Genomic DNA, 26,194 nt, shown 5'->3' on the forward strand with positions numbered 1-26,194 from the left:
AGCATGAGTGGGGGAGGAGCAGAGGCAGAGGGAGACATAGAATTTGAAGCAGGCTCCAGGCTCTGAGCTGTCAGCACAGAGCCCGACGTGGGGCTCAAACTCCCGAACTGTGAGATCATGACCTGAGCTGAAGTTGGATGCTTAACTGACTGAGCCACCCAAGCACCCTTGCTTGAACCAAATTTAATGACTATTCACTGCATAAGCCTAAGTGGTCACATACACCATTGCCCTTTTATAAATCCTCTTTTTACACTTATAAGCTATTTTGGTTAAACAGCCAGAGGCTATGTCCAGGTGAGTTAATAGAATTTACTTTATCTCTCTCCTGGAAGGTAATGAAGCCCTTGAGCCAAAGCTTATTCATTGTTTAATTTTAGAATACTGTTTATAGGCATCAAGATAACCATTTTCCTATGTTTCTCAACCACATTCTTAAGATGAAATTTGTCCTTTTCAATTTGCCCATGAAATACAAAGATATTTTGATAGCATGGTCAAATTTAGATTTATGATTAAAGTCATGTCAATATTCAAGGATAATCTTTCATTTCTGCAAACCCCTTCAATATGAAAGAAAAACTTTACATCATATATTTTCCACTGACTTCTGAGACTAATTTGCAAAGAAATTTGATGTTTTTTTTTCAAAATTGTAAAAAAAAAAATGTAAACATTAAGGAAAACAAGAACACTAGAAAACTATAAATTCACTCCAATATTACCAAGTACTTATTTAAAAAATAATAATGCACCTTCCCAACACCTGAACAGGAAGAACTATGAAGTGTACTTTGTATAACTCATAGTTTAGCTATGAATAATAACCTCCTGCACTTTATAAGAAAATAAAATGAAGCACTGAAGAATGTATGATTTGCACTGAATATAAAGAAGGAGTGAGGCTTCTAATCTATTGAAATAGCATGTCTGTGACAGGATAATGAGTCATGACCAATAGCAGTCATCTACTTGCCAACCAAAGGCACATTTATCCTTCTTAATGTCACCAAAATGATGTCACCCTAAATGTATTAATATACTACACTTTCATTTTGAAGGTTAAAATGTAGGTGTAAAAAGTGAAATTCTAAAATGGATTAACATAGTACAACATATAATGCCTTCAAGAGTCAGTTTAGTCCTATTGATAGTACAGAAAATTAGAGTCTGTGAAAGGGAAAGAAATCTTTCTAATGAATAAAATGGAAATAGCAACAAAATCTTCTGAAGAAGAGCAGGCCCTTGAAATAAACAGCTAAATGATATTTGGAAAAGAGTTAGTATGCACTCTATGAAGGAAAGTAAAATTTGTTCATGTGCTAAATCAAATATTAGAAAAAGTCTCAATAAGTTGGTAGGATTTCACCTTGCAAACGGATTGCCTATAAAGTTGGAAAAGTGATTTCTCTTCATGAAGTGAAAATGTTTAATTAGCCAACTGCAGTGGGAATTTATCATATTCTAAAGCATTCTCAGGTTTGCCAAAGGCTATAGGCGTATTTGAGTTCATCAGTCCTGTATCAAAACAGTAAATCTGGAGAATCTGTATTCCATCCTGTGTTTCAATATCGATCATCTTACTAGGAAAAAAAAATTCTGGACAAATTATTTGTGTGCTGTATGAAAAAAATACCAATTAAGATTACTAGAACAATTATAACTTCTATGTTGTTTTGTCTATTTTCAGTTGTGATTTTTCATTAGATTTTTTTCCCTATTTCATTTTAACTAAGTTTACCATCTTCCTTGGAATATTACCTCAGCTTCTAGTTTCTAATGCACCATAGGCAACCATCAAATTTTAACAGAAAGTCCACTTCAAAAATTTTCCGGATTCCCATTTGATCAATGCAATCTTTCAACAGTATATGCATGATATACAGATTTTTCCTATCAGATAAAATTGCTTTATTGCAGAATTTAAGTTCTCTGGTTTTTGCTGTTTTTCTGTAATAATTCTTTATGTCATATGGTAGCAAAAAAAAATATTGGTGGTCCTCAGAGAGCTGGCACCAGCTTTTGCAATGAAGTAGCATAATGCCATCATCAAAATTAAGTTCCAAGAGAAACATTTAAAAGCCTGGATTCAAAAGGGTAGGCTTCTATGACTTTAGAAATATTGCAAGATCCTCTGCCTGGAATATGTGAAAGAATAAATATGCAGTACCTTCAAAACAATATTTTGCATTTCATCTTAAGCATGTGTCTAAGTAAGATTAGGAGAACTTATTTTAAAAAATTTTAATGTTTATTCATTTTTTTAAGTTTTCCAACATTTAGTCATTTTTGAGAGACAGAGAGAGCACAAGATGGGGTGCAGCAGAGAAAGAGACACACACACAGAATCCAAAGCAGGCTCCAGGCTGCGAGCTGTCCGCACAGAGCCCAATGCGGGGCTTGAACTCACGAACCGTGATATCATGACCTGAGCCGAAGTCTGACGTTTAACTGACTGAGCCACCCAGGTGTCCCATAATGTTTATTCATTTTTGAGAGACAGAGCATGAGTGGGGAAGGGGCAGGGAGAGAAGGACACATAATATCTGAGGCAGGCTTCAGGCTCTGAGCTGTCAGCACAGAGCCTGACGCGGGGGGGGGGGGGGGGGGGGGGCTTGAATCCATGAACTCTGAGATCACAACCTGAGCTGAAGTAGGACACTTCACCAACTGAGCCACCCAGAAGCCCCTAGAACTTATTTTTTCAAAAGTTATTTACTAGTATGTATGTAAGAAAGTTTCATAAAAACTGAGTTTATTGAAATGTGTGTCAGATATTCAAAAATATTAATTTATCAAGCAACTTCTGTCTACAAGAAACAACCTGGCCATGTGTTTATACATCTTAGTGGAGTTGGTACAAAGCTACAAAGTCTGATTGTAAGAAAAACAGCAGGTTTGAGTCAAATGGTCTTGAGTTAATGTTGGTTTTGGAACAGATGCTCTTTATAAAATCTTAATTGATCATAAAGACAAGTTTTCTTCCCAGTGTTCATTTTTCATACTTAATTGACATTATCCACACTTTATTTTACTTTTTTAATATGAAATTTATTGTCAAATTGGTTTCCATACAACTTTAATTTCTTGTTTAGTTGCAAAACTGTGACTTAAAACAACACCCTACTTTGAAAAAACTACTTTTACTCAAAAATTAGTTTTGTGACTATTATTTTTGGAATACTCAAATAAGTAAAGATCTGATAGTTTTAGAGATTAAGGGAAAATTATGTTTATTATTATATTTATCACTAAAATAACAACAAAAACAGTGAAAAAAAACCTTATGGCTTCCACAACATTTTGGACCCTTATGTAAATTGAATTTTCAGTCGGCAATATATTTACAATGTAAGACTATAAACATAATAAATTTGAGATTATTTGATATAATTATTTTCTTTGCATACCTAAATAATTTCTTAAATTACTTACATATGCAAAGAATTTACTCTGCAAAATGTAAATATTGCTAAAAAAAAACCCAAAACCAATATTTTTTAACCTTATATCCATTCTTCTTTAAAACTAAACAATTACTTTTTCAGCATCTATGTAGTTATTTGCATCTTCAGGGCACTAAAAGTTCCTTTTCTAGAGTTTATTGATCATATACCTTGACAAAAAGAATTTGTTGAGGGTGCACTTCTTATATAAAAAATACATCAGTGAGTTATATATGCACACAACTTTAATTAACATATTATTGTAGTAAATATTAATATTCTACAAAGTTTAAACATTTTTTAATATTTACTTTCCACTCCACCCATTTATCATCTTGCATAACTGTGAAGGTCTCTGCACCTGCATGTAAGGAGCTAAAGCACAGAGTGTGAAAATTCCTCTAAATATTTTTTTCTTAAGAGAGAGAAAGAGACTGCACGAGAGGCACAGGGCAAAGGAGAAAAGATTTTAAGCACACTTCACGCCCAGTGACAAGTCCAAAGTGGGGCTCGATCTCACAACCATGAGATCATGACCTGGGCTGAAATCAAGAGTCAGATGCTTCACCGACTGAGCCACCCAAGGAGCCCCCTCTAAATATGTTTTTTTTTAAATTTTTTAAAGTTTATTTTTGAAAGAGAGTCAGAGAGTGAGCGGGGGAGGGGCAGAGAGAGAGGGAGACACAATCTGAAGCAGGCTCCAGGCTCTGAGCTGTCAGCACACAGCCCAACGCAGGGCTGGAACCCACCAACTGTGAGATCATGACCTGAGCCGATGTTGGACACTTAACTGAGCCACCCACACGCCCCTAAATAATTTTTTTAAGAAAACCATAAATTACTGCAGTCTTGTTGTATCTAAACTTATTTAAAGTCATAATTTTAAAATCAAAATGACTTACTATAGACACATTTTGAAAGCAAAATATATTATTGTAGAATTTATCAAGATAAAATAATTTATAGACATCAATTTTTCTAAACAAGACAATTAATCTTTAATGTTATATTACAAACCAAATCATTCTTTAGCTATTTAAATTCTGTTTGTCATATTTTTGAATTATCAAGGGATCTAATTTCTCTGGGTTTTAAAAAATTGCTGCTTTGAGCTTTTATTTTTTCATCATTCTATTTAATTGTAGCCCTGTAAGGTAATTTAATGGAAATGTTCTATTGTGGCAATGCAAAATTTCTTGTAACAATTGTTAATTATAACAATTAAAGTATATTAAAAGTATTTATCATGATCCTCACAAATACCAATAACACACAAATAGAAACCTGGAATACATGATTTGTACAAACAATTCAGAAAAATCTCTATTTGTCTACATGTAAAAACGCCAGAACAGCAATTAAACTAAAGCATAAAACAAAAATTTATTTTACAAAAATCAATGAGTATTAAAAATTAATTATTTTCATATCTAAAAATCAGAAGAAAATTACTCTCATGATGAGCAAACATCTCTAAATTTGTCAATATTGTGAGATTCCTATACTAAATAAAATTGAAATTGAATTTTGATGGATATGTGTCCCAGTTTCACACTATAGAGATGGTCCGGCAATGGCATGCAATTCTGCTAAAATACTATGCTAATGATGATTTAAATTTTATTGTCTCAGACATTATGTTTAATTTGACATGTTTCCCTGAATCATTTATCTCAACTTTACTACTATCAACTGCTTACAAGTTTCCTCTTCCTAACTTTTATTACTCCATGAAGTACCTTTAAAGATATTGGGGTATTTCCATCTCTGGGAGGAATAATTTGTAATTACTATTTATTACTTTAGAAAATGCATTTTATATTTTTTTTTGTATTGAAAAAACTGTTCTTCCATGTATCTACATTTTTTTCTAAAAAAAGTCTATCTGTCTCAATATGTATTTCTAAAGGACAGAGACTTATTTATTTACTTATTTACTTTCCTTATTTATTTATTTTATTTTTAAATTAAAAACATTTTTTGCAAGTTTGTTCATTTTTGAGAGAAAAAGAGAGACAGAGTGTGAGTGGGGGAGGGGCAGAGAGAAAGAAGGAGACACAGAATCTGAAGCAGGCTCCAGGCTCTCAGCTGTCAGCAAAGAGGCTGAAGAGGGGCTCGAACCCACAAACTGCGAGACCATGACCTGAGCTGAAGTCAGATGCTTAACTGACTGAGCCACCCATGCGCCCCCATTTTTTATATTTTTAATGTTTGTTTGTTTTTTATTTAGAGATGCAAGAGGGTCAGAGAGAGAGAGAGAGAGAGAGAGAGAGAGAGAGAGAGGGAATCCCAAGCAGGCTCTGCGCTGTCAGTGCAGAGCCCAATGTGGGGCTCAAACTCATGAACTGTGAGATTGTGAACTGAGTCAAAACCAAGAATTGGATGCTTGCCCAAGTGAACCACTCAGGCTCCACAAGGACAGTGACTTTTTAAAAAACATAGCTGCATTACTATCATCACCCACAAAAATCAACAATAAAATGTTAATTTCAATATTATCAATTTAGTGTTCATTTATCCAATTTAATTATTTACATTTTGTTTCTTATTTTGAGGATTGAAATTAAGTGCATGTATTGTGATCAGACTCGATGTTTCCTAAGTCTTTTTTTTTTAATTTCTAGGTTGTTCCTCAAACTGTCTTACTTCCTCACTTTTTTTTTCTTTTAGAAGATACTAAGACACTTTTTTTCCCCCTGTAGTGTTGTGAGAGAACAGCTTTTATTATATCATTGTTATGTTGCTTAACATGTTCTTCCTTCTCCTGTACTATCTATAAATTTTTCATTATATCTAAAGACTTGGTAAAAATTAGATACAACTTTCTAGCAAGTAGTTGTCATAGGTGGTATCGCATGCTTCTATCATGAAATGAAAAATATTTGATGTATTCAATTCACTGGAATTATTGTCCTTACTGATGCTAAAATTGTCCTGTCTTTGAAAGGGGGGAGCCATTTCGAGTTGGCTCCTAAGACTTCTGTACTTAACCCTGAAGTAAACAGATTTCCTAACTTCTATTGTGACAAGGAGCTTCAGGCTCACAGTTTTAATTTACCTATTTGTATTTACGCTTCTCATTTCTTATATAAATGATAGGATGATATACATAATTTTCTTGGCTATGCTTTGGTCATTTAACAATATAACATAAGGATAACACAGTAAACCCATTACATTCGTTTTGCATTGTAAATTACTCAGAACGAACTTATAGAAATATAATTTCATTAGTTCTTGTGTGTTACTTACAATTTAAACTTTTTATGTAGAGAGGTAGTATGGCTGAATAAAAGTTCTTGGTTCACAGCATCTTATATAGGTTAGTTGACTATCTCTGGCAAAAACCATTGCTGAGATAGTCTGATTTTTTTCCCCCTAAGTGACTTAGTATTTTTGCTTTCATGAACAAAGACTTTTTTTTAAGTATTATTATTTTTATTAGGGTATATCTAATACCTTTTAGGGTAAATCTAATACAATTGTCCAGAGTACATTGTGAACATTTTCTATATGTTCATATGTTTCTATATGTAGTTTCTTTTAATTTTTTTAAGTTTATTTATTTATTTGAGAGAGACAGAGACAGCACAAGTAGGGAAGGGGCAGAGAGTGAGGGAGAGAGAATCCCAAGCAGACTCCATGCTGCCAGCCCAGAGCCAGATGTGGAGCTCAAACTCACGAAACCATGAGATTATGACGTGCACCAAAACCAAGAGTCAGACGCTTAACCAATTGAACCACCTAGGCAACCCTCTATAAAGAGTTTCAAGAATGCTTTTAGTTCCAGGAAAATTTTATTCATTATGGCTTTTTATTTTGCTCCTTTGCTTGTGTTTTCTTTTTTGAGAACTCCTTCTGTATATATGGTGGATTTCTTTGCCTGTATTCTATATACACATCCTTTCAAATTCTAATCATATTTAAATTTAAGAAATTATTATTTGCTTTTAGTTGCTCTTTTGTTTCTCCTTTTAAATTTCTTTAAGGTATAGTTGACATAAAATGTATTAATTTCAGGTGAACAACATAGTGATTTCACAATTCTATTTAAAATTCTATTCTTTTGTTTCTCTAATTTTAAGTTCATTTATTTTGAGAGAGAGAGAGGGTGTGCACAAGCAGGGCAGGGGACAGAAAAAGAGAGGGTGAGAGAGAATCCTAAGCAGGCTCTACACTCAGAGCAGAACCTGATACAGGATTCAATCCCACAACAGTGGAGATAATGACCTGAGCTGAAACCTAGAGTCGGACATTTAACTAAGGCCACCCAGTCACCCCTCTTTTGTTTCTCTTAATTTATTCTTTATTTCCAAAATTCATTTTACTTTTATTAATAATTCATTTTCTTTTACTTATTTTTTATATTCAAGTTAGTTAACATACAGTGTAGTATTGGTTTTAGGAGTAGAACCCAGTGATTCATCACTTACATATAACACCCTGTGCTTATCCCAACAAGTGCCCTACTTAACGCCCATCACCCATTTAGCCCATCCCCACCCACCTCCTCTCCAGCAGCCCTCAGTTTGTTCTCTGTCTTTAAGAGTCTCTTATGGTTTGCCTCCCGCTCTCTTTTTATCTTATTCTTTCTTTCCCTTCCCCTATGTTAATCTGTTTTGTTTCTTAAATTCCACATATGAATGAAATCATATGATACTTGTCTTTTTCTGACTGACTTATTTTATTTAGCATAATATAAAAATATTCTAGTCCCATCCACACTGTTGCAAATGGCAAGATTTCATTCTTTTTCGTCACCAAGTAATATTCAATTATATATATATATATATATATATATATATATATATATATATATATCACCTCAGTGGATGGACATTTCATTTGGCTCTTTCCATACTTTGGCTATTGTTGATAGTGCTGGTATAAACATTGGGGCACATGTGTCCCTTAGAATCATCATTTTTGTATCCTTTGGATAAATACCTAGTAGTTTAATTACTGGGTCATAATAATTCTTTCATCAGTCCTGTCATCTCTCTTTATGAATCTCTCTTTTCCCAATTAAATAATTTGAGGTTATTTCAATACTTCCTTTTTTTAGTTTGCTATTAAATATGAAACTACATGTTTTACTTGTTTGGTGTGCATCTTTCTGTTTTGATTTTCATTCTGATGCTTTATCATTTCTTAAAATAGCTCCCTATGTAATTCAGCCAAAATCCTTTCCTGTTGCTCATTTTTAAGTGAAGAGAGATTTTCTTTACTGTTCAGTATGTGGAGTAAACACTACCACCCCCTCTTTTTAGTTTCCCAAAAGGATAAAAAAATACAGCCTCTTGCCTTCTGAAATCTACCTTATCTGCTCAATGATCCATTTAATTTAAATATTCTATTTTTGCCTTTTTTTTTTTTTTTTTTTTTTACTTCCTTGCTTAGTTTGGGGCTGTGCCCAGCAGCTTCTCATTGTGTGGCTCAGTCTTAGAATTTCCAGAGTTCATAGAACTTAGGCTTTCCCAGTATCTTCAGATCTTGAAGTGGACTCAATGACTTCACCCATAAATTCAGGTAGAAAACACCTTTGGAGGGGCACCTGGGTGGCTCAGTCGGTTGAGCATCTGACTTCAGCTTAGGTCATGATCTCAAGGTTCGTGAGTTTGAGCCCTGCATTGGGCTCTGTGCTGACAGCTCAGAGCCTGGAGCCTGCTTTAGATTCTGTGTGTGTGTGTGTGTGTGTGTGTGTGTGTGTGTGTGTGTCTCTCTCTCTGCCCCTCCCCCACTGCACTCTGTCTCTGCGTCTCAAAAATAAAGAAAAATAATATAAATAAAAATAAAAATAAAACACCTCTCAAGGGTCAGCTTCTATTCTTAGATTTACCTGACAAATATTATTACCTGGGCATCTGCCTGTACTTGTGCCATCAGAAACCACACTGTTTTGTCTCTGCTTTCCCTCGACAAACGCTAATCTTGCAGCTTTCATTGCTTTATCTCTACCCACTTGCATTTTGAGGTTGGTGGAAGATAACCGTCATGTAGTTTTGGTATACATGCTGATTTGTTTCTAAGTATTTTGTGTTTTCTATCTTATTTGTACTGTTTTTTATTTATTTTCTTTCTACCTATATTACTTATTGTAATAACCATGTATCTTTTGTCAAAGCTCTCAGTCATATATTTTTATTGTACTTTTTAAAATATCAGGGTATGTTTACATGCATGTGGAAATGTATGTGCAAAATCAAACTAGTAACGCTCACTGGCAACTCGTTTTCTTAAAGACATTAGTAAAACACCTGTTTAAATAAATTAATGTTCAACGGAGGGTTGCTGGAAGGGAAATGGGCAAGGGATGGGCTCAGGTGATGTGTATTAGGAGGGCACTTGTGATGAGCACTGGGTGTTACATGTAAGTGATGAATCAGTAAATTCTACTCCTGAAATTAATATTACACTATATGTTAACTAACTAGAATTTAAATAAAAACTTGAAACAATAAAATACATAAGTAAAAAATAAAAAGAAATATAAATAAATTAATGTTCAACTCTTAACTAATCACTTTAGCAGAATGGGAAAAGTTGCTTGTCAACACATGGGAGAATTCACAAGACTCTCTGCTTTAGAGTAATATGATATGTCTGCAAGATAACCAAGATTAAAAAGTTATAATTTTTATTTTTCTCTTGTGTCGTGAAGTTACTTGCTCCAAGCTATAACTAGAATTCTGTTAAATTATTTGAACAAACAATAAAAATGGTAATATTTTATGTGGAGATGGATCTGGCAAATTTTATCCTTAAACTAAAGAGTTTAAACCCTCAAAAAGTCAAATATGGTCACAAAGTACAGTATAATTCCACTAAGTATGGGTAATAGTCCCTTATATTTTAAATTTTTTTTTAACGTATTTTTGAGACAGGGAGAGACAGCATGAATGGGGGAGGGTCAGAGAGAGGGAGACACAGAATCAGAAACAGGCTCCAGGCTCTGAGCTGTCAGCACAGAGCCTGATGCGGCGCTCGAACTCACGGACTGCGAGATCATGACCTGAGCCAAAGTCGGATGCTTAACTGACTGAGCCACCCAGGCGCCCCTATATTTTAGAAATTTTATATAATAATTACCCAAATCTTATTATTGGTAGCATATACTTTAATAATATTAAAAATATAGAAAAATTCATAACCACATTTTAGTTAAAAGACACAATAAAATATTTGGGATAGCAATAATACTTTTTATCAACATCAATATGACCAACTATCATTTATTACTTCACATTTGGGAGAGAAGAGTCTTTGTTTATTTGTTTGTTTGTTTATTTGTTTTTTTAACATGGATGATGTATGGCACTAGACAAAACCTTCAAATAATTTATAAAACATGCCTGATTTATCTAACATTCTTCTTATGAAACTGTTTCATAAAATCTATCAATATTTTTAAGTAAACTACATCTATCACCTACTATAGTGTCTAAAAAATTTATGAATCACTAACATCATGAGGAAAGATAACTAGGGTTAGAAATTAATTTGTAACTCCCATGCAATAGGCCATGAAAGACAAACATTCTCCACATTAACGATCTAAGTACGTCTATCCTCTATAACATAAAATAGCTGAGTGGTTCATCTGCATTCAATGCCTCTAATACAGCATGAAGGAGAAAAAGATCAGAAATCTAAGCAGCAAAGAGAAAGCAGGAGTATGAGATATTACCAGACTTGAGGATTTTCATAATAAATCAGTCTCTAAGATTTTCCCCTAGTAAAGCAATGATATGGGATATGATGTGAGGCTCACAGATTACATCTTGGATAAAAATCTATTAATATTATACATAGATTTTGCATGTTTATTTATTTTTAGGTGAAAGTGCATATGCAGGTATAAAATACTTATAGTAAGAAATAAAATTCTTTGAGTGAGAGAAAAACAGACATTATCTTTTGAAATAAGCCCTCCATCTTTCATTAGAGAGAAAGACTCCTTACAGTCCCAACAGAAAGATAGACATTGAACTTAATGCCCAGAGTTTAATTTTACAGTAGAAGAGAAAAGAAGAGAAAGCAGAATTTTTTTTTGGAACAGCCACAAGAGATTCACCACTAAACTGTCAGAGCTGAGAAATGGGAAATCTGTTTTAACATCAGATGCGAGGGAGGAGATGAAGACTTTTAATATCACCACTCTGGTGCACCAGCAATAAAACAGGGATCTTGCAGCATCTGTTCAAAGTCTGATGTAATTCTTTGGTGAGTATTCCCTTAGAACAATATAATTTTCTAAAGTATCAACCCTAGAGTGTGCAATTCTTCAGAGAAGGTTAAATTTTCCTCTCAGTTATAGAGATTTGAAAATGCCACTGCTAATTACATGGAAATATTAGACACTTCATGAATCAATTTGGTAGAACTATTTAAATTGATGCAGATGGCTTCATTTATCTAACAAATCTCATCTCTCTGGCTTGGGAATCAGAATCTCCAGTTTGCATCTGAACTCTGGTATCCTAATTTAGGGCACTGCTGAAAAAAAAATTCTCCCAAACCTTAATTTAGAAATGATTATTTGCAGAATGAAAAATGAATAACTAATAAAATAGTCTTTCACGGAACTAATAGATGTCACGAGTGTCGAGTAAACCATACCAAAAATCAGAAAGTAAATTTATGACCAACACATTAGGAATACTTCTTTCTAACTTTCTAAAAAAAATATAGCCCTGTGGTAAATGTATTATATTAATGAAAAAGATTATATTAACGTCCTTGTTCTTTAACTTTCAAAGAATAATTCCCAAATCCTCTATTGTGAAGTCATATCTCCATACAACAACATATATGAATCTTTACAGCAGCCTTATTCATAATAGCCTAAACTGTAAACAATATATAAATAATCATCAAAAAATGGGTAAATTTTGGTGTAGCCACACAATGAAAAACTTCTCAGTGATGTAAAGGAACAAACTATTGATACATGCATCAACATGGATAATCCTCAAAAACATTATGTCAAGAGAAACAACGCAGAAGCAAGCTATATAGTGTGTAAATTAGTTTATGAAATTCTAGGAAAAGTTAAAAGATGGTAACAGAGAGCAGATCAGAGATCTCCTAGGACCAGAGTGTGAGGCAAGGCCCAAAGGACATTTTTGGTGTGACAGAAACATGCTCTATCTTGATTGTGATGGTACAAGCATGACTATGTACATTTGTACACTTAAAAGTGGTAGATTTTCGGGGCACTGGGTGGCTTAGTTGGTTAAGCATCAGACTTTAGCTCATATCATGATCTTACAGTTTGTGAGTTCAAGCCCCGCACTGGGCTTTCTGCTGTCAGCACAGAACCTGCTTCAGTTCCTCTGTCCCCCTCTCTCTCCGCCCCGCCCCCACTCATGCTTTCTCTCTCCCTCTCTCTCTCAAAAATTAATAAACATCAAAAAAATTTTTTTTAAAAAGTGTTAGATTTTTGCATATGTGAATTATACCCTAATAAAAGGCAAAAAAATATGATCTAGGCCTGGTGGCTTTAAAAAACAAACAAACAAACAAACAATGGCTAGAGGAAAAACATGTGCACTTAAATGACATTTTTGGTTTATAGCCTTAAGAATTCATAGCAATGTGGAAGAAACTATTACACTTGCAACTAAACATACTGTGACCAATTTTCTGACCTTAAACCTAGAGGGATGAAGAAAAACTCTTTCCTCTTAAAGAGGAAACTCTGGGCTCCTAACACAGGCAGACTTCCCCAAAAGCTCATGCTGCTCTTACTCTTGCCCTAAGAACAGGACTAGGGTTGGAAAGTGGTGACCTTCTTCCCTGTAAGAGTTGTCATGAAATGCAGACAACTGTTACACCCCAACATATGGGCTGTTAACTCAGGGACTCCTGGCACAGGGTCCCTTTCCCCTTTTTCATCCATCTGGGGTGCATACTGTCTGTGATAAACAGCACAGAGGTTGGATGAAAGCATTTTCACAAATAAATTATATCTAAACTACTCAGTTTTTTTTTTTAATTAAAAAAAATTTTTTTAATGTTTATTTTTTTTTGAGACACAGAGCATGAGCTGGGGAGGGGCAAAGAGAGAGACACAGATTCTGAAGCAGTCTCCAGGCTCTGAGCTGTCAGCATAGAGCCCAACACGGGGCTCAAACCCATGAACTGTGAGATCATACATAACCTGAGACAAAGTTGGACACTCAACCAGCTGAGCCTCCCAGGAGATCTTTTTATTTAAAAAAAATTTTTTTAACATTTATTTATTTATTTTTTGAGAGACAGAGAGAGACAGAGCACAAGGTGGGGAGGGGCAGAGACAGAGGAAGACAGAATCCAAAGCAAGTCTATGCTACTCAGTTTTAAAGAGGCTAGATCATGATGAAAAACCATGGTCAACTCAATCTTTTATATCCTGCAGGTAATTTTATATTATTTAAAGTAATTTGGATCCATTTTCTTCTTACCTTAGGTGTAGCAGTTTAAGAAACAGCAATATAAAATTTAGTAAAGTCTATTGCTTCCAACGTAATGGCTCCTTGAAATTAATCTGCCAGTTTAAACAAAGTATTTTCATGAAACTGGTCCTCCTATTTATGTTTTCTTTTTTACCTCATATAATTAAATATTTCCTAATAATTTCCCAGTAATCTCAAGCAAACTACTGTCTCTTGGGCAACAATATATTTTGGTTATAAAAATCAATGAACTAAATAAACTAGCATCTTTACTTTCTCTGCCAAGATTATATAAGCCAATGTACATGTGCATGTGTATGTGTAGAATATGGAAACACATAGTTTATACCTCTGATAAATTCAGTGAAAATTAAGACCACCCCACAGTCACCTTCATAATATTAAGGATTCCTCAAGTTTAATTATTACGATCCAGATTATTATGTTAAAGATATAGAATTGCCCATAAAACATAATTTTGCTTTATCCATATTATGAATTCTTCCTTAAGACAAATGACAATCAGAATAAAAGTTTCTACATGCTTTAAGACTGTTATAGTTATAATTATTTTTAAAATGTGGATATCACTTTTAATCTAAAATGTATAGAATTGAGATCCTAAAAATATTCTTTAAAATTATTTTAATGTTTATTTTTGAGAGAGAGAAAGAGAGACAGAATGTGAGTGGGGAAGGGGCACAGAGAGAGGGACACAGAATCTGAAGCAGGCTCCAGGCTCTGAGCTGTCAGCACAGAGAACCAAGTGGGGCTCAAATTCACAAACCGAGCATGACCTGAGCCGAAATCAACTCTTAACCGACTGAGCCACCCAGGCACCCTGAGATCCTGAAAATATTAACTCCGCCCAAGGAAGGCTATGTCTGTTTAGTTGATGGCCTCTTATTCTTTACTGTTTATCTCCTGGTTTGGTAGTGGTGACTGCTGACTTAGTTTGATTTAAGTAAATATGATGGTGGTGCTGCTGAGGAAATAAATATCTCTCACATATTTCAGTAATATTCAGGGAAATAGAAATGAGAGCTATTCAGTATTCAAACACTGGAAAATTTTTCCTGATTTTAAATAATTTTAGCTCTAAAATTGTTTTAAGGTAGACAGGTGAAAGGAAGAAAATTAAGAAAAATGGGGGAGAATATCCCATAAAAGTGCCAAATAACTGAAATAATTTTTTTTCAAAACATGCAAAATATCAAAAGGAAGAGAAAACAGTAAGCCTACTATTGAGAAAGAAGCAGCAGCAAATACAGGGCTTAATAAACTTAGAAATGTGAACATAAAAACTCCTGCAGATATTCCAAGTTTTCTAAATCAATGGTTACATTTTTTTGTTTTGTTTTTCACCCCATAGTGATGCGAAATTGTAGCTGTTTAGCAACTATATACCTATAGCTTAGGCATGCCTTATCTGGGGTAAACTACATGCAAGAATACTGGCATACATTCACAGTTCATCTCAAAACCCTGACCTCAAAAGCAAAAAAAATTAAATGTTAGTATTACCAAAATTAAAACAAATGCTGTTTGCACAGAAAGTATGTGACACAATAAATATCTTTGCAAGTAACATTTCAACAATAAATATACTAACAAGAAATCTAGGGGCGCCGGGGTGGCTCAGTCAGTTAAGCATCTCACTCTTCATTTAGGCTCAGGTCATGATCTCGCAGTTTGTGAGACTGAACCTCACCTCTGGCTCTGGCCTGACAGCACAGAACCTGCTTGAGATTCTATCTCTCCCTCTCTCTGACCCTCCCCTGCACTCTCTCCCTCTCTCCCTCCCTCTCTCTCAAAATAAATTAACTTAAAAAAAAAGAAGTTTAGGTAATTTTTTATATTTAGATATTAAGAAAGACATACATGGAAGTGTGTCCTGTACTGACTTGTGGTATGGTCACTCCTGTAACTAGGTTAAGTGCTGGTGACAAGCAGTATTGAACAATTGGAAGCACAGTTCACAGAGAAGGCCTTGTGAATGGCATCCCGGGAAGTATATAAAACTTTGTCTCAGACACTAAAAGTCAAGTGGTGCAACTGATTGTGTTCATAGCAAAATACATAAAATTTCATTTGTATCCTGGCTTTTTCATTTTTCTTGGTCTTTTTATTTAAATTTTTTTTATGTTTATTTGTTTTTGAGACAGAGAGAGACAGAGCATGGGTGGGGGAGGGGCAGAGAGAGAGGGAGGCACAGAATCAGAAGCAGGCTCCAGGCTCTGAGCTGTCAGCACAGAGCTTGACGTGGGGCTCGAACTCAAACCGTGAGATCACGACCTGAGCCGAAGTCAGTCGCTCAACTGACTGAGCCACCCAGGCGCCCACCGCCTTTTTTTTTAATTTAACATTTTTTTTATGTTTACTCGGTCTTTTTGATTTCAATTTTGGTGAACCAATACAGAAAGCAAAAGTGAACTCAGTTATCTGTTAGACTAAGGAGTTTGGCTACTTTGTCCTTCTCTGGGCTCTGTTTAGCATCATGAACCATAACCAGAAAAAAGAGCTCTCTACTTTTTTATCAAGGGTTGTCAAGAGCTCAAACAAAATTTCAAGTATTCATGACAACAGTATTCAACTATGAATGATTCGTGTATTTATGGCTGATAAAACTAGATTACTATTTAACTTTTGAATGGTTTGTGAAATTAAAGAAAACAATAAGGAGAAAGCAGAGTACAAAGTCAAAAACATCACTGCAACTAATGAAATTCAAAATCTGAATTAGTGCTGATAGTGCACTTAAGTGCAGGATTTTCCTCTTTAACATTACTCCCGTCCCATTATCCTCTTAACTGTATCTCTAAATTCCCCAAGCTGCACTAGAACAAGTAGTCCAAATTTCTCTTCAAAGAACATCTATTGGGGTCAAGTTCTAACAATTTAAAACAAACATGCAACATTATCTTTCTAGAAATGTACAAATAACAACCTTCCATCAAAGGTTTTTCTAAGGTTAAAAACCATAATTTTTTTTTAATTTTAGATCACCATTCTTATTTGGTTTGACATTAAAATTACCCATAAAACTAAAAATGTAGTAGTTCTTACAACGAGCAAAATAAAGTTATTTGGGAAATTTTTCTTTCTCATTTGACCTATTATATAAACCCAATATATTCATTGTCTATCTGTGTGGGTCTATTGCTTTGCTCTGGTGATTCTTATGTGTCTACTGGAATTTGTAACGTGTGGGCAGAGCGAAGACTGGGTCTAGTTTAAAAAAGCAAAGCAAATATTAATATTTAAAAAACATATGTTGAGAGGGATAAGCCAACTAAACATATATGTAGCACTAAATATTATAAAATATATTAATAGTATATGAATGTATATCAGTAAATTGAATCACCTTAGGATTCTGCTTAGAAATTCTCCCCTAACATAGGAAACTGGTAAACAAAGAAGTCAATGGGTAAATAGATTGCAGGTAACCTTGATGGTAGTATACTGTATAACTTGATCCCTTATCTAAATTCCACCATCTGTAAGAAAGTTAAGAAATGACTGATGAAGCAACAAACTCAGTTAATGTTCTCAGCACAAAAATGCCACATGGTCCTTTTCTTGGCTACATCAAACCTTCAACAATCTGACCTGGTCCAAAGGAGGGACTAAGAAAGAAAACTATCCCAGTCTTGGTTTGGGGCAGTACATTCCGTATGGCGCAATACTTTCCCCTTCTGGGATCTGTGTAACATCCCTGACAAAATGCCACAGCACTCATTTTCGCAGGCTGTAATAAAATGAAGAAACCTTACAAAGAAATAAGAATTACCTAACAAATTAACCTTGATTGAGTCTCTTGGCATTAAAGTAGACATTCAAAGGTACAAAGGCCTTAAACCAGCTTTATGACTAGCTTAATACTTTTTAAGTCAAACATTCTGGAAATCTTTGAATTGTCTTCCTTGGAAGACTTTTCTCTTACTGGCAACTTTGAAACAGAACTTTGACATATGCTTCAAAATAAGGTGCAGATAAATAACAAAAAAAATCAAAACACCAAATACACAAACCCACACAAATCCCCAGAAATTTTCAAAGTCTGTAGTAATTGCCATGAGAGGGCAGCAGAAACACAAGAGAACAAATCCAGTATTCGGAAAATTGCTCACATTGTTGAGAATCTTTTAATTTTATAAATAAAATTGTAGGAATATGTTCCAGTCATCTAATGTTATATAAGTAACCATGTCAAACTTAGTTGCCTAAAATAACAAGCATGTTACTATGTGCATGGATTCTGTGGGTGAGGACAGAGCACAATGGGGATAATGTGTTTTGATCCCAGAGCCTGGGGCTACACATAGGACGCCAACAATCTGTGATCACTCAAATGGCTAGAGGCCGATACCATCTGGAGAGTTCTTTACTTGCATGTGTAATGCCTGGGCAAGGATGACTCAAACGCTGGGCTCCACTGGGATTCCCCACTGGTACCTACACAAGGCCTCTCCATTTAACTGGCTGGAGCCTGCTTTGGATTCTGTCTGTCTGTCTGTCTGTCTCTCTCTCTCTCTGCCCCTCCCCAGCTCGCACTCTGTCTCTCAAAAAATCAACATTAAACAAAAATAAAAATAAAACATATATATAATTTTGATTCACAACATGCAAAACACTGCTACCTCATGCTCTGTCAATGAAGCTTATGAAGACCAGAGCTTGGATAGATTTATGGAATTTGTTTTGTTTTGTTTTCATTCTTAGGTCAAAGCCCACTGCAATGAATGACAAATTATTTACACATAAAAGGGTTGAAGATGTTAATGTAAAAATTATTTCTCACTAGTGTGATGATATATTTCACTCTTCAACTCAAACCTGACTATATTAATTGTTTGGTCACTTGGAGTCGTAATATATCATAGGTTGATATAACCTTGTGTTCGTTAGCCATTAAAACTGGTTTCCTTGCATTCTCACAAAATATATGTTTGCAATCCAGTGTTCCTTAGCACATGTGCCACTACTCAGGTGTAATCGTTTAGTCTGTTAAAATCTAATTTCTCAAAATTCAGAAATCCAAGAAACAGACGAATGCAGTGAATAAATAAAAAATAAATTTCGACCTATCTGTAATTTCTGATATACTCTTTGTCCTTCACAAACTCAAGTGATAGTTAAGCAAAGAATAATGCTTACTCCCCTATCTCTGTTTGGAAGTCACGATTGGGCTAAGCATTCTTTCCTGCAGAGGGGAGATGAGAAAAAAATATTGTTGATCTACAGTGCAGTTTATTACGGGGCACAGCTAAAATTAAAATCAGGGTGTCTGGGCTCTTGATTTTGTGGGATTACAAGTTGCTTTGTTGTTGGGGGTGTTAAAAAGTTGAAACAGAAGTCTACATAACCGATCCCAGCCTGACTGACAGGCAGTGAGCAGAGCCTCTCCCCTTCAGGATTTGAGAGACTAACAGTGCTGTTTGATGTGAGGCATAGCCCAGAAGCCAAATGAGAGAAGGATGATTGGTACAGGGTTCACACCCACCAGGCAGCAGCATCACTTTGAAGGTTTTCGGTTGATTTTATTGTTGATGAAAATCAAATTGCCATGAAATCAGAAAGGATTTACTAAAGTAGCCATCACCCAATACAGAAGATATATTATAAAATAGAAACTGCACATGATATTAGCACATCAAAGAGAGAAAGGCTTGCCTAGAGAATTATCACACAGTTTCACATAAAACTCCACCAAATGGCACTTTACTTTTAACATATAATAACCAGCATGTTCTAAGACTACATGCCAAAATTTCAACCAAGCTTATTAACAGAAATGCCAGAATACCTGTCATTACAACATCATTTATTTGCAACATGTCTATTTGTGATTTCCATTTAAGGACAATGGAAGTATGCAAGAAATTTGCTTTGATGCTTTCCGCTGTTTCTTCACTGTTATCGGGGTGACTGGCTTTTGTCTGATTTTCTCTAAACTCTCAAACCTTTTCTCTTGAAGATAATATGTTTGCTCCTCACTCTTTTCAAAGATAAGCCTGTAGACCACTGCTTCCTCTGTTCTCCCTCACCAATCTCTGCCATCAGCATCACTAAAAATAGCAACACTCTATCCGAAGCTACAGTAAGTTACCCCTGAAGATTGCTCAGAAGCAACCGCTAGTGAAGCTGGCAGCTGCATGGTTATTTCGAACTGGCTGGCCATATGGTGCATGAGGGACGTAGACTTTAAAGAAATTTCTGAACTGCCAGTTAATTTCCTGAGATATTTTGAAATATCGCAAACATGCTGTATATATTACCTCCTAATTTTCTCTAAGAATACCTTTATCATCACAATTTAAAAGCCAGCTTCTGTTCAAGCATTCCTGCATAGTTTTAGGTAAAAATGTGAGTTCATATATTCGGTGATCTGACCACTATGGGAATAAAATACTGAATATACGGTAGGATTTTGCCACTGGTATTACCTTGGATATTACCACACTTCACTTTGTTTTGGCTCTGTTTCCTTGCTTTGCTTATAGAGTTATTGGCTAGGTATCACAAAACTAAAAGGAATATTTCCCCCAAATCCATCAAATCCAAAATAACACAAATAAAAACATTAAACTTGGTAGAAACTCTTTACTACACTAAACCACTAGAACTATTTTCTATACCATGCAATTTTATAATGATCTTAGAATAAATCTTAAAATGTCATGCTTTGCTAAGGATGAAAAAGTCTTATTAGAATTATAAAATTAAATGAGTATGTCACTCTTTCCACCTACTAATTCAATGACTGATGCTTTCTTAACTTTTTTTTAACGTTTATTTATTTTTGAGACAGAGAGAGACAGAGCATGAACGGGGGAGGGTCAGAGAGAGGGAGACACAAAATCCGAAACAGGCTCCAGGCTCTGAGCTGTCAGCACAGAGCCCGATGCGGGGCTCGAACTCACAGACCGCGAGATCATGACCTGAGCCGAAGTCGGCCACTTAAACGACTGAGCCACCCAGGCGCCCCTCTTAACTTTTGTTTTAAAGAAAGTGTTAAGCAGGGGTGCCTGGGTGGCTCAGTCAGCTGGGTGGCCGACTACAGCTCAAGTCATGATCTCGTGGTCTGTGAGTTCAAGCCTCGCGCTGGGCTCTGTCCTGAGCGCTCAGAGTCTGGAGCCTGCTTCCGATTCTGTGTCTCCCTCTCTCTCTGCCCCTTCCCTGCTTGCTCTCAGTCTCTCTGTCTCTCTTTCTCAAAAATAATAAACAATAAAAAAAAATTAAAAAAAAGAAAGCGTTAAACATATCAGGATGTTTAATTAAATTAAAAGTTTTGTGAGGGCTTGACTCATGTCTAATATTTATTTTCTATAGAGCATGATATTTAATCTACAGGTAAGCACATAGCAGAAGTGCAAGACTTTTGCCTAGTTATTTTGTCCTGACTTAGACAACTACCCAAGTATCTCCTTTTTGTCGTGAAGCAAAGATCAAGTTTAGGACATACATTGTGTAGCATCTTAATAGCAGTGTCAACACAGAAAAACAATCCGTATTATTTCAATCCATAATAATTATTAAATTGTGCTTATTCACTTATTTATTATCTGTCTCTGCCATTGGAATGTAAACTTTAGGAGGAGACTATGGATGACACATAGTGTGACACATAGCAACAAATACTTCTGCAATTAATACATGAATATATTCCTGTGTGGCTGTATAATACATACACACAAAGGTACTTCCATAGAAGAATCATGTGAGTTTTATTTATTTGTTAAAAGAATAAAATCACATATAAAATCTTTCTTCCTGATCAGGTCATGTTGGGAAGAGGTAAAACAGCAGCATAGTAATCAATGTTTTAACAAGGATTTATTTTTTTATTTTAATAAAGTGTTTACTAAGGTGATCTTTTGCATATCCACGTCTGTGGTTTTATGTCATCTTTGTGCCCACAACCCTTGGCAGTTAAGATCTTATCTAGATTCTATAAAATGTAGTTTACAGTACAATACATTATTGTTCTTTTTTTAATATTAAAAAATTTTTTTAAATGTTTATCATTTTTAAGAGAGAGCACAAGTGGGGGAGGAGCTGAGACGGAGGAGACATAGAATCTGAAGCAGGCTGCAGGCTCTGAGCTGTCAGCATAGAGCCCAACACGGGGTCTAACCCATGAACCCTGAGATCATGACCTGAGCTGAGGTCAGAGGCTTAACCGACTGAGCAACCCAGGCACCCCTGTTGTTGTTCTTAAATGTTCTTATTTTCTTTCATTTTGTAGAAGAACAATGAAAATAGTTGAAGCATAGGCAAACATGATGGATCACCCAAAAAGTAATCAATGAGAACTTGGATTTCAAGCAACAGCTAATATTAGTAAATTAAACATAATGGAAACTTAATAGAACCAAATTTGTTTCCTCCTAGATTTTCAAATACTTATGCTGGTACCTAACAGGAAAAAAGGCATCCAATGTACAACTTTGTGAACAGAAAAAAAAAACTTCCAAATATATGGGAAAAAGCAATAAATACTCATTTACTTTGAAAGCTACGGAGGGAGGGACTACACAGATACTCTGAGTAGGCAAAGCTGACAAGGATATTTCTCCAGCTGGTGGGAGTGTACAGTTTAATGAGAGAAACCAAACATTTCAATAAAATACGTTGTGATGAGAGGATTTAGCCTGTCACAGGAGGTCAGGAAATCCCTGTTGGGGAGATGATGCCTGATCTAACTCTTAAGAAAGTTTGAAGAATACAAAAAGCGCACAATATGAAGTTTACATTGTAAGATTATGAGCTATCTGTACAGTGACATTTCCCACTATAAATTTATTCAAGATTTCACATTAACAGTTAAAAGGGAGAACTCCTAAACAATTTTCTAAGTAATTCCCATATTCAGAAATAAATGTTTGAAAATTATATTTTCCATGGTAACATACTGAATCAGAAAAGCATGGCCTGATCATATAATACTACCTTAACACACCCACCTTTTCTCAATGAATCTTAAAGGATCCTTTATGAATAGATCTCTATAAATGGTTGTTATTTTTCCAAAACAGTGAATTCTAACACATTGAAAATTGCTTTCACTTTATAAAATGGGACAATGATGTCATTCAGATATGAAGGAAATCATTTCAAATATCAAAGTTCATATATTTCTTAGCTTATTTGTTCTTTTGAGGTCAGGTGAATTGAAACATTTAAGAAAATGAGTGGAATTCTCTTAGACTTGCAGATGAGTATTTGAAATTGCTTTAGATAAGAGGGCCAGAGTGAAATGGAGCAAAGAGACAAAAAGAGACAATGATATAATGGATATGATTAGGTGACATAGTTGAAGAGAGAAAGGGGATCCAGACAGGGAATTAAAGAAAATGAGCACAGACATATAGAAACATCCTACAGAAGACACAGAAGAAGTGAAAAGATTTGACAACAATTTACACAAAGGACTAAAGAGAATAAAGATATGGAATTACATGTTCTGGGGGAAAAAAGGCGGGTAATTGATTTTTACGAAAATAGAAGAATCAACAGGGAGTGCAATAGGGTGGTCCCAGAAGGTGAAAAATCACAGGAAATGATGGGACAACAGTGCAGATATGCTTGTAAGTTTGGCCATCGTGTTACAGGTAACCTCCTGTATGTGTTAAATATCAAATTCAAAGTTCAGTACCTTTGCTTTATCTCTCATTGATCCTTTGCCCAGGATAGACATTTTAGCACCTGTTTCTTCCTGTAGTCTCTTCAAGGAGTTTCCTCTTGGTCCAAGCAATTTCCCCACAAAATTGAACTAGGAAACAAAATCAATAGAATTCTGTTTTAAAGTAGAAAAAAGTAATAATTTTCACCAAAAATAAATGATGGGCTGTGGGCTTTTCAAACTTTACCATGCAGAAGAGAGTTATGCCATTCACACACACAGAGACACATACACACACAAACTATTTCAGATCTTCTCATCTACGATCCATTTTAAGAAGGATGCCTCTTCCTAAAAGACTGCCAAAATCAATAATATATTGAACCATGTCATATACTTACATAATCGAATAAATAAATCACTTACAAAAAACAAATTGGGGAGGAGCACAATGGGTACAAAATTACTAAAAGCTTTTTTCTCCAAACAGATTATTGAAAACTACACATATACAGAAAAGTTTAAAACATTACTGATAGTGCATACATACAAAACAGTTTCTCTAAACAGGAAATTCTAGAGGGTCTATTCAGTATGTTATTCTTCCTAAAACATAGTTAAAAACAAGTGAAATAAAAGCAGTTATTGGAGTATATTGTCAGTTACTAACATACTCCACACCAAATGACTTGAATAATCTTTCATCTATTAATTTAAGAAATAGAAAGGGCTTTGGGGTGCCTGGGTGGCTCAGTCGCTTAAGTGTCCGACTTCAGCTCAGGTCATGATCTCAAAGTCTGATTCGATGGTTCAAGTGCGCATCGGGCTCTGTGCTCACAGCTCAGAGCGTGGAGCCTGCTTCCGATTCTGTGTCTCCCTCTCTCTCTCTGCCCCTCCCCACTCACGCTCTCTCTCTCTCTCTCTCTCTCTCTTTCCCTCTCTCTCTCTCAAAAATAAAGAAATAAATTATTTTAATAAAATAAAAAATAAAAAGGGGTTAGAATGCACCAAAAACCGTAGAATGCACCAAAAGCTGTGTTGGGTAAATGAAAAACAAAGATAAATAAAATTAAGTAACTTCTTTCTAAACGAGAGTTTTTCTCTATATATTTTAAAATCCATAATCCTGTAGTAAAAAATACACCCTACTGAGTGGTGAAAGACTAAATGCTTTTCCCCTAAGTCTAGGATAAATTCAAGGATGTCTGCTTTCACCACATTTATTTAATATTGTACTGAAGTGTGGATTGTTGTACCTAGAGGGAAGTAGATAAATAGTACAGGACAAAATTCAGAAAGACTACACTTACAAGGTAAATTGATGTTCAGAAAAAGTGCCGAAGTAATAATATTTGAAAAGCAAATCTTTTTAGCAAATGGAGCTAGAACATTTGGATAATCATATGCAAACAAAACAAAACACCAAAAGAAAACAAACACACAAAAAAACTTTTCTGTCCCACCTCGCTTTTAGGCAAACTTTATTTTGAGATCTATCGTAGATCAAAACATGAAATCTAAAATTATAAAAATTCTAGTTAGAAAGCATAGAAGAATGCCTTTGCAAAGTTAAACTGGGAAAAGTTACTTAATATGAAGCAAACAGCACTCACTAAAGCTTTTGCTGATCCCAAAACCACTAAGAAACTGAATAGACAAGCCACAGATTGGGAGACTATATTCCCCGTGTATACATCTGAAAAATGATTAGTATCTAAATGTAACACTGTATGTTAACTGACTGGAATTAAAATACAAACTTTAAAAAAAACTAGTATCTATGGGGTGCCTACATAGCTCAGTCAATTAGCGTCTGTCTGACTCTTGACTTTGGCTCAGGTCAAGATCTCACGGTTCATGAAACTGAGCCCTGCATCAGGCTCTGTGCTGAGAGCCTGGGATTCAATCTGTCTCTCTCTCTGCCCCTTCCCTGCTCTCGCTCTCTCTCTCTCTCTCTCTCTCTCTCAAAAATAAATAAATAAACTTTAAAAAAAGATTAGTATCTAGAATCTATAAAAAATTCCATCAAGTCAATAATTAAACACACATATATCAGAATTACTAAAACAAACAAACAAAGACCAAATATTGATGAGGATAAGGATGTGGAAGTACTGGAGCAATTACTGTTGGCAGTTTAAAACGATACAACTACCTTGGGAAGACTGGCTATTATGTATAAAGTTATACATGGAGTTCTGCTATGACCTAGCAATTCTACTTAGGTATTTAACCAAGGGAAATAGAAGCATATGTTCACAAAACAACTTGTACAAGAGTGTCCATAATATTTTACTCACAGTCACCATTAAACTATAAATAAACCAATGCCTATCCAAGGAGAAAAGATCAACAAGTTTATACATAAATAGAAAGGGATAATTCACTGATTAATACAATGGCATGGATATATCTCACAATTATGTTGAGTGAAAGAAGCCAGATACAAAAAAAGTATATCACATTAGATTCTATTAATACAAAGTTCTAGAGGCCAAAATAATACATGGTGGTAGAATTCCTAAGAATGGTTGCCTATGGAAAATAGAAGGCCAGGATTGGACTGACGGGAAAGTGATCTGAAGGAAACATCTGGGGTGATGGAAGTGTTCTATATTGTGTTGAAAGTATAGGTACATTTTTGTCAAAACTTATCAAGTTGTACACTGAAACCTGTGCATTTC

At 35.0% G+C, this 26,194-nt stretch overlaps 1 protein-coding gene across 12 annotated transcripts in view; it reads right to left on the minus strand.

Moving 5' to 3' along the window:
- KHDRBS2 (KH RNA binding domain containing, signal transduction associated 2) overlaps nt 1-26,194 on the minus strand; it is a 593,528-nt gene that overhangs the window by 343,439 nt on the left and 223,895 nt on the right. For all 12 annotated transcript variants that reach the window (XR_009263055.1, XR_009263054.1, XR_009263053.1 and 9 more), the window contains exon 3: nt 23,544-23,660. Coding sequence is in view for 9 of the 12 variants with exons in the window: in XM_058734346.1 (XP_058590329.1) it covers nt 23,544-23,660 (117 nt within the window). In the remaining 3 variants the exon portion in view is untranslated. The remainder of the gene's footprint in view (nt 1-23,543; nt 23,661-26,194) is intronic.

The sequence above is a fragment of the Neofelis nebulosa genome, chromosome 6 (assembly GCF_028018385.1).
Source record: "Neofelis nebulosa isolate mNeoNeb1 chromosome 6, mNeoNeb1.pri, whole genome shotgun sequence".
NCBI classification, from domain to species: Eukaryota; Metazoa; Chordata; class Mammalia; order Carnivora; family Felidae; genus Neofelis; species Neofelis nebulosa.